Source organism: Lytechinus pictus, chromosome 2 (assembly GCF_037042905.1).
Source record: "Lytechinus pictus isolate F3 Inbred chromosome 2, Lp3.0, whole genome shotgun sequence".
Lineage (NCBI taxonomy): Eukaryota > Metazoa > Echinodermata > Echinoidea > Temnopleuroida > Toxopneustidae > Lytechinus > Lytechinus pictus.
Window position 1 is genome coordinate 37,592,947 of NC_087246.1, and position 17,625 is coordinate 37,610,571.

Here is a 17,625-nt window from a genome sequence, read left to right on the forward strand (position 1 = left end):
TTATTCAGTCAAAATACATGAAAAAGTCATCAAATTTCGCAAGAGAGTTAATAATTGTATAATTAGAATGGAGAATCTATTTATAGTCCTATTTGTTTGCAATATTTAGTTTAACAGCACTGTCAGTTCTTAAAAATGGCGTAAAAGATAACAAAATCCCAATCTAAAAAAATTGAAATTTCAGTCACAAACTTCAAACGTACAATAAATGCTGCACTTTATTCAAAATCCATGTCATTTTCACCAAAATTTGCAGAGTTGTAGAGGAAGGTATAACTAAGAGGTACAAACATTAAAAACTAGGGGTTCATGTGCTTGTTTTTAAACTATCAGCATTTTTATCAGAGCAAATGTGCTTTTTAAAACACCAAAAATGCGCCGAATGCTTTGTATCTAAGTGAAGAAAAAATCAAAACCACTCTACCATTTATTCAAACTCGGGGTAATATTCGTGATTCTTGGCAGCACTGCAGAGTAAAGTATTTTGAAATTGTAGAGAATTTTTTTTTAATGGTCCATGGAATAATTCCATTTTTAAGCTTCATGAAATAACGCATCGGATCTGCAGTTAAAGTGCAGAAGATGAGAAAAATCAGCTCATACCCGCAGCTAATTAGTCACCTGTTCATCAATTGTGACGTCAGCGCGCAGAGTGTAAACTATGCGCAGATCATAATGCGCACAAACATAACTGTGGAACGTCCTTAATTTTACTTTATTTAACCCGATTCCACTTATGAGCTCAGTGCGCCTGCGCACACCATGAAACAAGCAAGGTTGGTATTGTGACATCACACACTGACTGCGCGTTTTATTCGTGACGTAATTGTTATTACTAGGCAATAATCTGTTATCAAGGCTTCGTGCAAAATTTTATGTCATGAGAGGAATTACTGATCTCCCTGGTATCAGGGAAATATAAAAGGATTGACAATATATATTCATACCGAAAAATAAAAAAATAAAAAAAGGAAAACAAAATGTATGATGAACAGTCATCACCGGTGCCAGTTTCAAAATCAATAAAGAGCCGACTTAAAAAGCATTTCTTCGATATGGCTAGATTGATTCATCAACCGTTTAAACAACCAACTAATGTCAAAATGGCATGGCTGAATTCAGACGATCCTCTCATCTCGATCTCAGTCATGAAGCGGACGTCCAAGATATCGAAGCTGGGCGAATCTCTGGAGATAGAATCTATCGATGACTTCGAAGGTAAGAGCGCGGGATAATATTGTCGCGAATATTATAAAATGTGTATTTTAATTAAATGACCGATTTATTGGGCTATTCTACCCTTGCTAAATGATGGTGAGATACTAATATTCTAGAAATAAGCTATAAAAACGGTGTGAGATAAAACGGTGAGATCATAAAAGAGGCATTTTGCCGCGCCGCCTTTCATTTTGCCAGTAGGGGCCTAACTTTATGATAAAAGGAAAGGGTATACAGAAGATATTAGGCCTGTACAAAACCGAGAGCGTTAATAAGGTCGGTCAACTCTTTAACCCCAATCAAAAGACGCCACATTTAGAACTCTAAGTTAACCGAGCCCAATCAAAAAGTTCTTGAGCCGTTTCTATGTGAAATGTTTTGAGCTTTGTATACTTTGTGATTTGGTCTACCAAATTTGCGTCATTTTTTGGTACATACAGGATACAGAACTTCGTTAGCGAAGTATAGAAATTAAGCCATACATTCACCCTTAATATGCCTTTACTTATATTCAACATTTTAACAATACTCTGCCCCACGGCTTCCACAGAACAATTCGTTGACGGCTTCTAACGATACGTACGTAAAAAAAGAAGAAAATATATACGTTTATGTTTTAGATGAGGTTTTTTGCGGATGGGTCGCGTAGAAGCCGAATGCTGTCGTATCTTTTCATCTAATACTAGAGCTATCATATTCATTTTTTTTATAAGTCTAGCATCATATTCACATTTCCTCCACTGCCCAACTAATTGTCTTCAACAGAATCGGCATTTTATATTCTACCATAATGTCTCGCATGTTTTTTTTTTTTTTTTTTTTTTTTTTTTGTATTTTTGGATCTATAGGTAATTTAGCCAAGGCATCCCGTCGATACAATAACTCTACAACATCTCGAAAAGACCTTAGCAAAGCTAGTACTCCGAATTCAGAATTATCAACAAAAGATGAAATGTTCTCATCAATCTGTCAGAGAGCGGAAGGCAAAATAGGCACATTCGATTTTGGTGATGACGACGATTACAATGAGAATGTCCAAGGTGACGAGATCTCCTTGGAACTGAAGTTTTACGACCAAGGTCCTGTATACCTCACAGACTTGGGTACGAACCCATCAACATACCGATCACGTACGAGGCGGTCAATGCGATATCGACCATCCTCCGGAGTATCATCAAACGACATGGACGAACTTGACGATTCTCCATGCAACTTCGACCCACCAGCAGACGACGACGATGACGATGAATGTGGTAGGCAGTCTGTCATGATGAACGCCGATGACGACGACATTACTTTCCAGCTTTCGGACAGTGATGATTGCCCGGAGCGATGTGAAACGGCATTGAACCAAGAACCCCAGTATGAGATGGTGCCACCGATATGGAGCATGATGGAGCCCGGCCAACGTCTCTCTACTATCTACGTCAAACCTGCTGACGATTGCGTCGATCTCACCAATGTTTATCCAGAAATGCATTGAAATATATAAATCAAGGTCGTTAGAATTATTCAAATGACCGATTATGAGAGATAAAAATAAGCAGAAGTAAATTTGAAGGGACAATGGGTTTTAGTTAAAACCCCTTATTCGAAATGTCATACTTTTTTTATTGCGACATGCGTATCAAAGCATGGTTCTCTAGCAGAACCCCGTGATCGACGTCAAATAATTATGATAATCTTTTGATAGAGGAAAGCGTAATCAATAGCGTCAACATTTAAGAAGAGGGAAGCTTCTGAAATATTAGTAAACCGTCACGCCCTTATATGAATCAATGGACAGTTAACAAGAACATAAGTTTAAGACTTCATAACTAAAAATAAAGAATAAAAAATATATGAATCACGACGGAGATTTCGTGTCTAAATCGTTGTCGGAGTTTGGCTTGCTCGTTTTTGTTTTCTTTTTATTGTTTTGGTAAAATGTTGAGCAGCTAGAAAGAGCCACTGACCCCCCCCCCTTTTTTTCCCCTTTCTCTTCTTCGGACCCAATTTTTTTTCTTACTTCTCTACGTCTCTTCTCACCCTCCTTTCCACCCTAGTTCAAACTCTGAATGTGCAGCCTGTTAATGCCTTGTGTACTGAAGGCCCTAGCAAGTTTTGCATGAAGACCCACTAGTTGATCAAAGTTTCAATCAGCGTCTGTGCCTGCAGACTACTTCCACCCCTCTCTCCCCCCCCCCCCCCCTCACTCTCCATCCCCCCTCTCTCTCTCTCCTACACTCTTGTTTCTCATACCTGTCCCATTCATTTGTCTTGCTCAATCTTCACTGGGTCTAGACCACTGATGTTTCCTATATCATACAGATCAGTGGTATGGACGCGTCTTTCAAATCCTGAGTACTATTTTGCTATTACTGTGAATATTCAAGTAAAACACTGGTGCTTTCTGAATAAATGTTTCATCATTCCCCTAAACACTTGGGCCTATTTTGGATTTTCACAAAATCGACACTTTAAATAAAAAGAAGAAAAAACACCTCGGGTATTATTGGAATTTTACAAGAGAATTGATTGCTTTATTCTAAACGATATTCATGGGCAATACTACAACACTACAGCTACATAGGGTGAGAGATAATGGAAAAATTAGAAAAGAATATTATGGAAATTGTTAACAGTGATGCGCTTGCTTCAGACCATAAAGACTTCATACATGTACACAAGTTCAATCTCAGTCTATTCTTATTGGGATCTTCTTTTTTTCATTGGGATTATGCTATATATAAACTTAAATAGAATAACATTTTTTAATTTAATTGTACACATTGTGTTATATGCTATCAACACATTTGGATGAGCATTAACACAACTCTCATTAATTATAATATTTTTTATATTACATTAACTACATACATACCGTTTCTTAAGAAAATTTAGACATCTGGCTTTTTGTCTTTACACAATGCCGCCTATGAACATTAAATGTAACGGAATACCAAATGTTATCACATGTACATTACAAAGACATGAAAAGAAGCAAAAGCAATCCGTGCTTATTATAAAATAGAGAAAACATAATGTTATAGGCAAAATAAAATGAAACCATACAGACTTTCTATAGTATTTAACATAAAAACCACAAATATAGGTAAATACAACCTGGGTAATTTGACTAAAGGATCATATCCATAATAGTTACTTTAAACAATTACTTTGAATAATATGAAAATGGGCTAATATATAGTGGCATTCCCATATGTAGTTTTATACAGGGTAAAATAATGAACAGGGCTTGTTATTTCACATATAATAGCTAAATAATACCCACTCATATTGAATATAGTCTTTGGGTCATAACTTCTAACTAAACATTCTACATTAATATCTAGACGAAACCTTGATGTACTCTACATTCCTCTATGTATTTTCAATATCAAACAATGCACATAATGTAAACCTACATATCCGCCACTTTCCCAAACTTGTACGAAGCACAGAATATAGGAAATTATCCATGTATTAGTTAAACCTGATCAGAAAATATCATGAAATTGCAAGAACGTCTAATATTAACATATGCAAGCATTGATATTGAAGCTAAGATCGTAATATAAAATTTCAAGAAAATGTAAATGCTGCTCTGACAAGTTTACATTGGGTAAAATATTTACCACAAAGAGGATTGGACATACAACACAAGATAACACGAAGAAAATAAACAGAAAAGACCGACGCAAGACTTGATAAAAATAAACGATAAAAAATTGAAATGAAATCAACATAACAAAATACTATCTTTGTACAGCCCCCATGGTCAAGTGCTCATTAATCTTTCTGAGAAGCGTCTGAGACCATGGGGATTTTGGTATGTTTGATAACATCAATTATCATTGGTCTAATCAAACCTACACATATCTTCAGTTATGGCAATACATGGATATATGTACATAGCAATAATATACAAACCTTTTTTCATGTTCTATTCATTATTTTTTTATGATACAGTTTCTACCGGTATTCAACAAGAGATTTGTGTTACATTCCAAACCCAAATAATGTGTGTGTCTTCTACTAGCATTGTTCCAATATCAAATATTGATATGCATGTATAATTCCTTACAATGAAGCAAGATTGAATAGCTCCTATTAAAGAATAATAAATAAAAGGACAGACAGAAAATAATCTGATGATCTGTACATCTCAACATATGAAACAAACAAATCCTATCTGTATATATCACATATGCTGCATCGTCATTTTATACATTGCTTTGCTTTGTGCATCCATTACTTACAGTTAACTTCTTATAATTTCTAAGAAGTTCTCTAATGAAATGTCTGAATGGCCCTTTAAGAGGATTCAGAAATCTCAAATACTGCTATATTCAAACTTATTCAATTTTTCATAGGCATGAACAGTACATGGATGCTCCCCAAAAAAATTGAATAAATTTTAGTACATGCATGGTCTCCTATACAAGTATGAAGACAGATATATATATTGTTTTATAACCTTCAACCTACGTTAATCAATCTTAGCTTTAATGACAGTGATATATCAAGGTGTACTTTCACTGCTCGCTTAGTAAGCAATGTTGTTCCTTTTTGAAGGGATAGTAAAAATTACACCTGAAAAATTATCACCTGACCAAAGTGAGACCGACATCTTACTAATGGAAGTCAATAAAACTTATTCCCATCAAAATAAAGTTTTTGAGATTTGCTGGGTTTGCGAACAAAACCAACAATCTGAGGTCGTTTCAGGGCCGCAGAACAGTTTTGAAAGTGGGGGGGGGGGGCTGACCATGCAAAAGAAAATCACAATCGGGAGCCCGTAACACAAAACTTAGCAATGATTCCATTGACTACAATGTACAATCGTGAAAATCAAGTGTACAATTAATTCTCGCTACCCCAAATAGCGATTTCGCCAAGATCCGGGAAAATCCCTGTAACGCGCATTGCATTATGGGATAGCTTTTCGGTATTACAACTTCCTGATCGGAAGTCCAATGCACTGTTTTGCCATTCAGATCAACAGTGCCGTCATGCACAACAACACAACGTCGCTTTCGCTCGGAAAGTTCGTGATCACAACCCTCTCTTTCACATTTTCACGTGAAATATATTTTTTATTTCTATTTATAATTCAAATGGAATCAAAACTGACCAAATTAGATAAAAAGTATTATAATCTGTAAATATTATGCTGATTGGCATCGATTTCAGCGTGGTGGAAAACTCAGTATCGCGAACCTCGCGCGAGCATAACTCTGATCCGGAAGTGGTGATGACGACCCGACGAAGTGAAAATTATCTTGTCTCGCGCATTATGAGATTTTTGTTCCTATTTGGGGTAGCGAGAATTGCTAACCTTTGTGTTAAGGGACCCAGATGGTTATTTTTATGCTTTAATACATGATTCCGCAGTAACTGCCCTTATTCCCACTCTAAGTCACAGAAGGCATCTTAAAACAAAAAAGAGCACAACACATCAAAATGTGATGAGATAACTGTTTGAATCAAGTACCGATAGGAATCTGTTCCATGAGGCATTTGAGATATGCTACCTTCAATATTGTAATAAGACATTCTAAAGAATTCAGATGACGTACCAAACAAAGCTATATTGTGTATCGGTTACAAAACAAGAGAATACTATATACGTTAGAAATAAATGAAGTATACTGATGTACATGTAGGGACTATGTCATGTTGCAATGTGTAAATATAAGGGAAGAAGTAATTGCTTTTTATATTTGTAAGCATAGAAATAAGGAAAACACATTCGAAATTGAATCAAAACGTAAACTGAAGCAAATAATCTCCATAGAAGTTCTCATAACCACCGGAGCATTATGCAATTTCAGATAAATCTCATCAAAATTGACCTGCAAGTACCAAACATCCCAATTCACATAAGGATGTCATAGGAAATCGATACATTAAATCCTCACCACTTATATTTCTATTCTCTTGTATGCATAAATGTGACAAGAAGTCGCAACACAAATTAAAAGCCCATTTTCAGTTTGACTTCATCTCATACGAGAATCTTGTATTAAAATTCTCTTTTTATATGATATGAACAAATAATATTAGAACCAGCACCATCACCCATGTTACACTTCAGAGATCCAAATGTATTAAAGACCTACTAACCTACCATCTGGAAACATCAGTATTTATCCAATTCTTAAATCAAATTAAGAGAGACAGTTTTTCTTTCATTTGAAGCAATATATAATTTTTTACACTTTTGTTTTCTCTTTCCCATCACCATCCAAACAGCTTTGTACAAGATGACCTCATAGAGGTGGATAAAATAAGCTAGAGCGCTGACAAATCGCGCGCCGACCCTGGAGATCGTCCGCCATTACCAAACCGGGCAACTGTACCTGCCCGGTCACATCATATAGTACACAGCTCCCAGTCATAATTTTCAAGGATTCTTAAAAAATATAAAAATCTGATTTTTTGTTCTACTTCCCCTATTCGAGAGTGCTGAACACGAATATGCTTGTTACCAAATATAAAATATAGAAGTATTATTTTTTATTAAATTGGAAAAAAAACTGAAAGATTGGGGCATTTATACCATGTTTATCTACCATCATAGGGAAATATATGTGATTTTTGATAAGTTAATCTGTTGCCATGGCAACGACCGAAGACGTCATTTATATATTTGGTAAAATACATATTCGTGTTCAGCACCCTCAAAAATAGGGGAAATAGCAGTAAAAATCAGATTCTAAAGACAATGTTCAGAATCCTTGAAAATATGACTACCAGCTGTGTACTACATGATGCGACCAGGCAGGTACAGTTGCCCGGTCTGGTGATGGCGGCCGGTTTACATGGTCGGCACAGCGCAGCTCCGTGTGCGCTATTACGAGTCAGCACTCTAGCTTATTTCATCCACCTCTATGGATGACCTATGACCTGTCTCAGAAGAGATATTTACCAATAAGAAAACCCAAGATGAAAATTGCCAGGATGATCATTGTGGAAGGCAGCATGGGTTTCGTCTCTGTGACTGTGGGTGATACTGTTTTCATTGGTTGGCCGCCCTCAACTCTCCGTTGCCTCACGCCGTCCGTCTAACAATCAAAGAAATCAAGATAATTAAAATATTATTTTGCTTCAAACTAAACTATGTGTAATGACATTACAAAAAAACATGCAAAACATGCAATGTATCGTTTAAAGTCTTAGTTTTACTGTGGGGGCCGGGGGACACCAAATGTCCTATTAAGTTGTTCTCCCCTCCTGGCCCTCAACAGAAATATGAACTGTGTGGTGTTATATTCTTCATTTTGTATTCTTCTGTTTGTGATTATTTGTATTATTATCGTATTTTCTGTATTATGAAATATGAGCCACAAGATGACTATTACGGAACTTTTGTTTGTGCATGACAATTAACACATTCAATCAATCAAGTCAATTAATCAAAACAGAAGAATCAGTGCCAAATCTTCAAAATAAGATTATTTCTGTCACATAATAAGTAAAATAGAAATCCTTCAAAAAAGTTTCTAATACAAAAAGAGCATTTCCAATGCAAGTCACATCCTGTGCATTCATATCAAACGCTACCCTGTAATTGTTGTCAATATCAAATGCCTAATCAAAGGCGGCTACGATGTCACGAGACTAAAAAATGATGAAACATGTCTATTGGACTATTCCAGCTGTAAACGACAAAAAGCAAGTTGAAAAGCAATCAGAGAAAGGGATGTATTTGGTGAAGTTTCTTACCCTTAGTTGTGTGTTTTCTGCCCGTAAGCTGCCAACTTCTCTCCTGAGTTGCTTGCATTCTTGTACCACTGTATCTAAATCCCTCATCTCTAATTTCTCCTCTCCAGCTTGGGGAGCAGTAGATTTGATGGGTTTGTTCTCTGGTGCAGCTGCTTCAGCCTATGAGGAACAGATCATTAACAAACACTGCGATCACGATTGCAACAAATTCATAACATACCAAATAATAATCCTTGGTGCACAGCGCAACCTTTTTTTTGTTCTACACATAGGTTACCAATAAGTATTCTACTTGATGTCCTTTTATCTCCTTAAAGAGTAGATGAATTGATAACCAGGGAAACTTTTCCAGTGAGAATGAATATCATTTAAATAACTAATTATTCGGCATGTAACAGAGCATTACTTCTACCGATCAACTATCCAAATCAGGCTCCAAATCCTCATCTACATCAACTTTATGATTCTGGATGCGATGAGTGACAAGCTCACAGCAAGTGATGTCAAGGCTCACTTGAAATTCATTCAGTTTGAATTTTGTTGTTGTTCCTGCTGTTACTATGCTTTCTCAAATAATTTAACGTGAAATAATTTTGCAGGGCGTACATTTGTAAGGTATATTGTAAATGATGAATGACTCGGTACATAAGAATGAGGAAAGAGAAAGAAAACTCCTACCTTTTCTTGTGACACTGGTGCAGGAGCTTGGTTTGCTGGCCATTCAAAAACACACTTGAGTTTTGTGTCCATTACTGTTGCTATATCTGATGCTTTCCACTGCAAAGAATTAACAAAAGTCAGTCACAAATAAATAGTCACAAGTAATTGAAATAGTCACAGGAAGATCCCAATTCTTTTGTAGTGCTACTGCCTTCACCTGAAAATGTGGTTTACACACATGCAAATATGATGCGAAGGCTGCAAATATCTAACAAGAGGAATGCCTCTGGCAGTCTCGCCTGCATTATGCGATTCAATGTAGCAGCAGTGCTGACTTTGAAAACAGCTACTGAATAATTATTCACAAAAGAAAACATGCATATGATAATAAAGTACTATGTCCTTTCACCCAACATGACCTTTGACCATGATCATGTGATCTAAGATGTGTGCAAAACAATCATTTATACTTGAATACCCTTATTTCCTAGGTAAATTGGATATATACCAGCTTGGCATTTACCAGCAAAACGCTGTCCTGCCAAGTTCCTACTGGAGTTACAATAAACAGATACAGATGTCTACGTTTCATGAACTAGATCCATAAACTTTCTAAGTTATGATGCCAATTCAACAAATACTCCCAACATGAGTTGACCAAAGTTCATTGACCCTAAATGACCTTTGACATTGGTCATGTGGCCTTAAACTCCCACAGGATGTTCAGTGATACAGTACTTAATTACTCTTATGTCTAAGTTTTATAAACTAGATCCATAAACTTTAAAAGTTACGATGGTAATTCAACAAATATCCCCAACATGGCCAAAGTTCATTGACCCTAAATGACCTTTGACCTTGGTCATGTGACCTGAAACTCACACAGGATGTTCAGATATACTTGATTACTCTTATATACAAGTTTTATTAACTAGCTCCATAGAAATTTAAAGTCACGATGGAAATTCAACAAATACCCCTAACATGCCCAAAGTTTATTGACCCTCAATGACCTTTGCCCTTGGTCATGTGACCTGAAACTAGTGCAGGATGCACAGTATTACTTCATTACCCTTATGTCCAAGTTTCATGAACTAGGTCCATATACTTTCTAAGTTATTTCAAAACCTTAACCTTAGGTTAAGATTTGATGTTGACGCCGCCACCGTCGAAAAAGCGGTGCCTATAGTCTCGCTCTGCTATGCAGGCAAGACAAAAATATATAGATTTTTCTTCTTGAATGTTTGATTTTGTTCACTTCATATCACATCTAAATGAGAATATCTCGTCCAATGTCCATGAATATCAGTTTCTGGCCTTTTCATAAAGAGTCCATTTGGAAGGTAATATTAAAACCAGCACAAATTGTATTTTCCGAGTTCATCAAGGAGCTGATGCAGAAAAGTTACTATGTTATCTATTTTATCCAATGGTAATTTCCATGAAATCTTTGAGTTTTATTGCTTGTTGATCACTGTTTGTTACCATGGCAGTTACCATAATAGTTGCTTTTATGCAACAGGGCCAAGGACTCTTGTTTGGAGAGTCTCATATATTGTTTATTTAAAACTTGTTCTAAAGCTCTTTGAAAAGTAATCAATACCACAGAGTTCTGTGAATGAATAAAAATACTCCAGAGCAGCATGTACATACTGATATAGAGTTTGAACAAAATGCATCTTCATGTGCATGGACATGTATGTTCTCTTTTTTCTTTCCAGAAAATCATTTTTTTATAATATAATCAAGATTTGATCAACAGACTTATATTTGCAGCAGAAAACTAGAAACACTAAGGTCCAAATTCACAAAGGTGGTTTTGAAAATCCACGGTCGAATCCATGGTTTATGCAGATTTCATGTATAAATTACGCTTAAGTCAATTTAGCGCGTATCGGGAGCGTGTATAAAAAATTCAAATGCTGATGCGCGCTTTTGTCAAAGTACGCCTAATTGACGCCTGTTACCATGGATAGATACGCTATTTTATTCATGAGTCCACTGTTTGAAGAGTGGACTCATTAATTCAAAATAGTGGACTCATGAATAAAATAGCGTGGATAACCACGGCAACAGGTGTCAACTTGGTGCACTGTGACAAGAGCGCATCAGCATTGGAAATTTTTAACATACGCGGTAAAATAAACGTAATTTATACATGAAATATGCATATACCTTGGACTCAACCGTGGGTTTTCAAAACCACCTTTGTGAATTCGGGCCTAAGAGGTGAAGGTAAAATACATACCACTGCTTCCAAGTCGATATCTGCCTTTGGTATGATGATGGATTGCACCATGAATTTGTGCTTGTTCTTCTCATTTGGATCAAAATCAAATGGTTGTAACATTACTAGAGGAATTAGATAGAGAGAACAATAAGATAAACATAACAGACTACATTTATGGTTGATACTCTGCTGGCATCATAAAACCAACCTAGCTTTATATAAAGTTATTCACACATTTAAGAGTGTCTGTTGCCAATGTATTCACCACATACATTACTTTAATCCTGCAGCGCAAAGTGTCCTGCAATGAAATAATTGTAAATCAATGTTACACAAAACTGTATTTGAATGTCAATTGATCCTTATTTGGATCATGAAACCTAGAGTTCCATAGAAGTGAGAGTAATCTTCCTGTTGATTATAGAATTAAACCTGGAAGTCAACTTATGAAAACATTATGCTAAGTTTCATGTTACATATGCACTAGAACATAAACAACTGTATTTTTTAACCATTTCTCCATTGTACATGTAACTCCACTTCGGACAATTTTTTCTTCACACATACAAAGATGATAATGATAATATCATCATCGTCGTCATCATCATAAAATAGCAATATCCAAAAGTAAGTGCATATCAATACAGGGTCTCTTTGGGCTAACAGTCAGATGTAGGAGATATACATTCAGGTTAACAGAAGTTGGTAGTAACTGCATAACAAAAGAGCTACAAATTCCAAAAAATTATTCATACTCCTAAAAGGCAAAATTTGAATTGCTCCACCGACATGGTAACACAGCATCCATTATTAGATGTGCTCAACTGGACTATTAAGGACATCAAAGGGGAATTTATGCTAACTTAAAGTAATTCTTTCATCTTGAAACAGATATTATAGTCTCACCTACCTGAAACAGTGACATTTTGATTGGGGACCATTACTCCACTGTTTGGCCTCACACAGTACCTCCTTGGAGCTGTTGTTTTGATTTTGAAACAGAGGATTTTATCAGAAGGATTTGAGAGAGTCAGCTCAGATGTGACAACATCGGTAAATGGACCTGAATGAAAAACAAAGAGAGAGAAAGAAAAACACTGTCAAAGTCAGGAATATACCAAACTTCATTTATTCAAAGAAAAGTCATTATTATCATCCAAGATTTTCACCCAGTGGCCAATTTGCAAGTCCTCTAACTGCCCACTACATTCATAGGGTTAGCATCTCCATGGTACATAATGTCAATGTACATGTCGTCGCCTGAGAAGCATAGTGACGTTAACTCATTTCACGCGCGCAAAAACGATTTTGAGAAAATCGCATTTAAAGTTTGTGTACAATGTTTGAAGATGGATTTTGCAATGTTATCGTTAATTATTTCCTTTAATTTTTCACACAAGAAAATTTAAAGATGTCTTCAAACTCATATCAAGGAATTACAAGAAAATATAAGCAATTTCAGATTATACAGTCGATTGAAAAGTTAGCGCCCTTATGCTTCTTGAATCTCTGTGGATCGGTGGGCGCGCGTCGGGGCATAAACTACTTCACGCCCTTATGCTTTTCAGTTATTATTCGCTTCATGGGAGATTTTGAATCGAGTGGTGTATACAATGATTATGATTGTTTCGCTCTCCCTTTTTAATTTTTAGAACCTTTTAACATGTCATTCGTATTTTTCTGCTTTCTTTCTAATCTTCATCTTTCTCTTTTTATCTTTCTTTCTTTCTGAATTTCTTGTATTTATTCTTCATTTTATTTCTAACATGTTCGTCTACTTTTCTTCTCATTACTGGTAAACTTTTACTTGTTGTATGCGAACCTTCTCTTCATTTTGTGGCTTCGCCATATTCCCATTTATATTATTTCCCTCTCAACTTTTTTTTGCTTGTTTTTCATTCTCTGATTTATAACCTTATTTTATATTTGTATGCTTGTTATAACCCTGTTCCATTTTCTTCCTATTATTTCGCTCTCTTTCATACTTAATATTTTTTCCTTATCAAGTCAATTTCTTTCTCTTTTCACATTCCTATTGATATAACGTTCTTTTATTTTCTTGATTTCAATATCATTTCTCTTACGTTCCCCCTCTTTCTGAAATATTTCTTCAAAATAATCTGAAATTCAGATCATTTCCATTGTAATTGATAACATCTCTTAATATAATGCACATATTTCGTAACTTTTTTGTGTGTGTTCTTCCACAAAATACATTCAATAAATGAAAATAAGCTAGCTGAAATAAATACATCATTACAGCTATTTTAAAGAAATATTTTCAAAAATCATTACCTCTTTCTGTTGAACACTATCTCTATTCTCAATAATGCAAACTTTTAGTCCAGGCTATCCAAAAGAAAGAAATATATAAGGCTACCTGTAAACTCTAGTGTCAAGTATACAGAAATGTGAAAGGGCACCAATCAACTATTGTATATAAAAATTTCTTATTTATTCCTGAAATATAAATTTTCCAAAATTTTCTTGCAATTTGATCATATTCTTATTCTTAATCCCACTATATTTTCTTTTTCTCATACTTATCAATTTTACAATGATCATATAAATATACATTTGTTGTTGTTTTAATATCAAGTTTATGTATATGATCATGATTTATTCTTGTGAATGTTGCCTTACAAGTCAAGGTCAGGAGTGAAAACCTGGGGCTATAGTACTCTAATAAAATTTTCTTTCCACAGATAACTTGGACTTTTACTTAAAAAAGATCCCCATGTTTATTATGAAAACAAAGCATAAATGAATGGAACTGAGTACTTTTTTTTTATATAAAAGTGATAATTGAAAGATCTTTTTTATTTGTATTGTGTGTTGGCTGTTACATGAACTCACCAGACAGGTTGGGTGCAGAGAGCTTATTAGTAGCCTAAGTTGGGCCTTGAAATTTAGGCCTAACTGTATTTGGCAATGAATTCAATATTTAAACAATGATCTAATTGACTAGACATACTATATAACTTTATTATATCGTCTCTTTGACTTTAGAATGAATATAGACTATAAGTTAGACCAACCTAGATCCTAACGTAGATCTAGACATATTCTTGGCTGAAATCTGTTCAAATTATTGTCGTATGCATTAACTACCACAAATTCTTACTGGGTAATTCTTGACTGATCAATTATGATCATAGAAAAATCGACAAAATATACCAATTTATAGTTGTTGTTTTTTGTAAGTAACTATGTGTGCATTTCAATTGGGGGCGTGCGGGAACTATTAAGGGCATTCCACAATTAGAATGAAATTTATGTCATTTACACCAAATTTTGCAGACTTTTCTTCAGCAGCGGAATATTTAATATATTATGCAAAAATTGATATGGGTTTATGAGCTTGATATTTTGCTATTGAGCTTTTATTTCTACCGAGTTGAAACTTCTCAAAAAAATTACTGCGCATTCAAATGAATTTGGCATTTGTATCAATGTGGGAAATATTCCAAACCACTCCACCATTTATTCGAATACGATGTCATATTTGTCATGCTATACAGCACTTAAGATTAGAGTAAAGTATTCAGAAATTGCATTTAAAAGCATTGTTTTGTGGATTATTTTCAGTTAATTAGCTAGAACGGATCTGCAGTTAGATTGCAAAACATGTGAAAAATCAGCTGATACCTATAGCTGATTACTAGTAATCGCATGTTCATCCATTGTGACGTCAGTGTGCATAGCGTAGCACTGTTTGTGACGTCAGTGCGCGTAGTGTAAAATATGCGCAGGACATGATGCGCACAAACATAATACGAGTTAACGTCAGTATGCTTCTCAGGAATTGTGCGAAAAAGAGTTAACGTCAATATGTTTTTGATAGATATCTTGATAAATATTTGAATTCGTGATTTCTCGATTAGACCAAACGAAAGAGTAAGAAAAACTCTAAAAGATGATATGTAAAACAAAAAATCGACCTGGGGACGAAATTTTTGAGTTAACGTCACTATGCTTCTCAGGCGACGATGTGGTCAGAGTCGATGCTTGCTCACAAGTTTCTCCCCTATTTGGTTTCCTTAGCATTTGAGTTTAAAATTTGTGGCTTTGAATCAGGACCAAGTCTGTCTATTCTGTCTACTGTGTTGTTAAAATGAATTCAGTTTAATTCAGTCCAAAACTGCAAAAAAAACCTTTAATAGTTTAAATGCGTTTTTTGGTCATGCATGTGTACAGCAATATATTTGTCTGCCCCCCCCCCCCCCCCCCCCGGAAGAGATATCTACACGACACGCTGGTTCCCATTTTGAGAACATGTTGAAAATAGTAATGTCAGATTGTCAGTGTCCAGTCATAGACCTACAGTGGGTGATTTCAAGTATGGTGTTGTGACTTAACACCAACACCAGCTACAACACCGTACTTGAAATCCGGCTGGTGTTGGGACTGATTTATCTTCATATCAAAGACACTACAAGGGAAAGACTAGGCACAAAAACTATTTTACACGTAACTCGATGCAAAGCGTTACGCGAAGTCGGACGTCGGCAAAGTGTCCAGTCTTTTTACTGTAATTAGACTTTGGTGGAACGTTTATTGACAAATGAACGGTAGCACTGCAGGCTTAGTTCAAGGTACGTAGAATTTTCTATTTTTGCTTAATTTGTCATCGCTTTGAATGTTTTCCAAAATGTATTATCGTCAGCAAAATTAATACAAAAAGTATGTTTTTTAAGTTATTGCATTTATTGTTGTCTTTATGATTTATCAAACAATCATGGGAATTGCGCATACAATGAATCAAGAATCTCGTTTGAAAAATACAGACAAGCTGAATTAAGGTTGTGAATTGTACTATTACTTAGCGCCAACGACGACCTTCTTTTTATTTCCGTGGAAGAGACATGCGAAGCAACTTTTCAGGCCGGGCCGAGGTAAGCAATTTTGCTCTTTTTCATGTGGTTTTATATAGAAAAATGTTTGTAAAAATAAATGAAAATGGAATGTTTTTCACCAGAAAAAGCCCTGGTGAGTAGCGGAATGAGTTTCGGCTAACTAACAACATTATTCCCGTTATGAAGCGATGTTAACCGACAACTCTAAAATCCATTGCGTAAACACGTTCGTCATGTTCGTAATCGTAGTCATGGTAGTGCGAGGTTAAAAACCTCGCAATACGTGTGAGTGCTCTGAACCCAGCTCGGTGTTGGAGCTCGGTTCAGCAGCCTTTTTATGCTCTCAACAGACATGACAGACAACACCAACAACATCGGACACCGAACTTGAAATCACCTAATCTTAAAATCACCCAATGTATGACTATGAGTACGGTACCGGTATGATTGATGGATAATGAACAGGGATGAAAAAAAGTATTATTTTCTTACCTCGGAAACGGAGTTCCGTGGGTGGTTTGATCGTTAGGAGTTGATCTGGCTTCGACATTGCTGTGATATTCGTCTAACTGTTGGAGCGATAGGGCAAGAAGATTATGGTGATGAAGATAAAGAAAAATATTACGACCAAGCAGAACTTCGCAAGATAAAACGCCTATCCCGTCACCGGTGATCAAAGTTAGTACACGTCGGCCATAGATCTAACACTACACAGAATTGACTGATATACATTTCGCTGCGCTGCATAATACGTACCGTACGTATATAACACACCCGATCAAGAGTTTACGAACTCGTGTGTACACGTTTTCAAAGTACAACCCGGAACCAGCGAACAATTACTTTATTCGTAAATTGCATTGTGGGCACTATAGTCACGGGTTGTGTTTGGTCTTTACAGACTAGCAAGCAAGTATGAGAAGGGGCATGCACTTATATGATGCAAAATGT

At 35.7% G+C, this 17,625-nt stretch overlaps 1 protein-coding gene across 1 annotated transcript; it reads right to left on the reverse strand.

Moving 5' to 3' along the window:
* Positions 1-3,709: 3,709 nt before the first annotated feature.
* LOC129254274 (vesicle-associated membrane protein-associated protein A-like) lies at positions 3,710-17,393 on the reverse strand. The gene is made up of 6 exons (XM_054892726.2): positions 17,167-17,393; positions 12,729-12,881; positions 11,837-11,940; positions 9,607-9,705; positions 8,929-9,087; positions 3,710-8,267 (listed from the first exon to the last, which is right to left on the reverse strand). Exons 1-6 carry the CDS (start codon positions 17,222-17,224, stop codon positions 8,115-8,117), a joined length of 726 nt encoding a protein of 241 aa, XP_054748701.1. The 5' UTR covers positions 17,225-17,393; the 3' UTR covers positions 3,710-8,114.
* Positions 17,394-17,625: the final 232 nt, after the last annotated feature.

What these genes read in the sequence shown, in the direction of transcription:
- LOC129254274 (XM_054892726.2), bottom strand. Translation starts at nt 17,224, where the DNA reads ATGTCGAAGCCAGATCAACTCCTAACGATCAAACCACCCACGGAACTC. An exon ending in CACGGAACTCCGTTTCCGAG is followed by an intron (nt 12,882 to 17,166) that starts GTAAGAAAATAA and finishes TTTTTCATTCAG; the next exon opens with GTCCATTTACCGATGTTGTC. An exon ending in ATATCGACTTGGAAGCAGTG is followed by an intron (nt 9,706 to 11,836) that starts GTATGTATTTTA and finishes AATTCTTTGCAG; the next exon opens with TGGAAAGCATCAGATATAGC.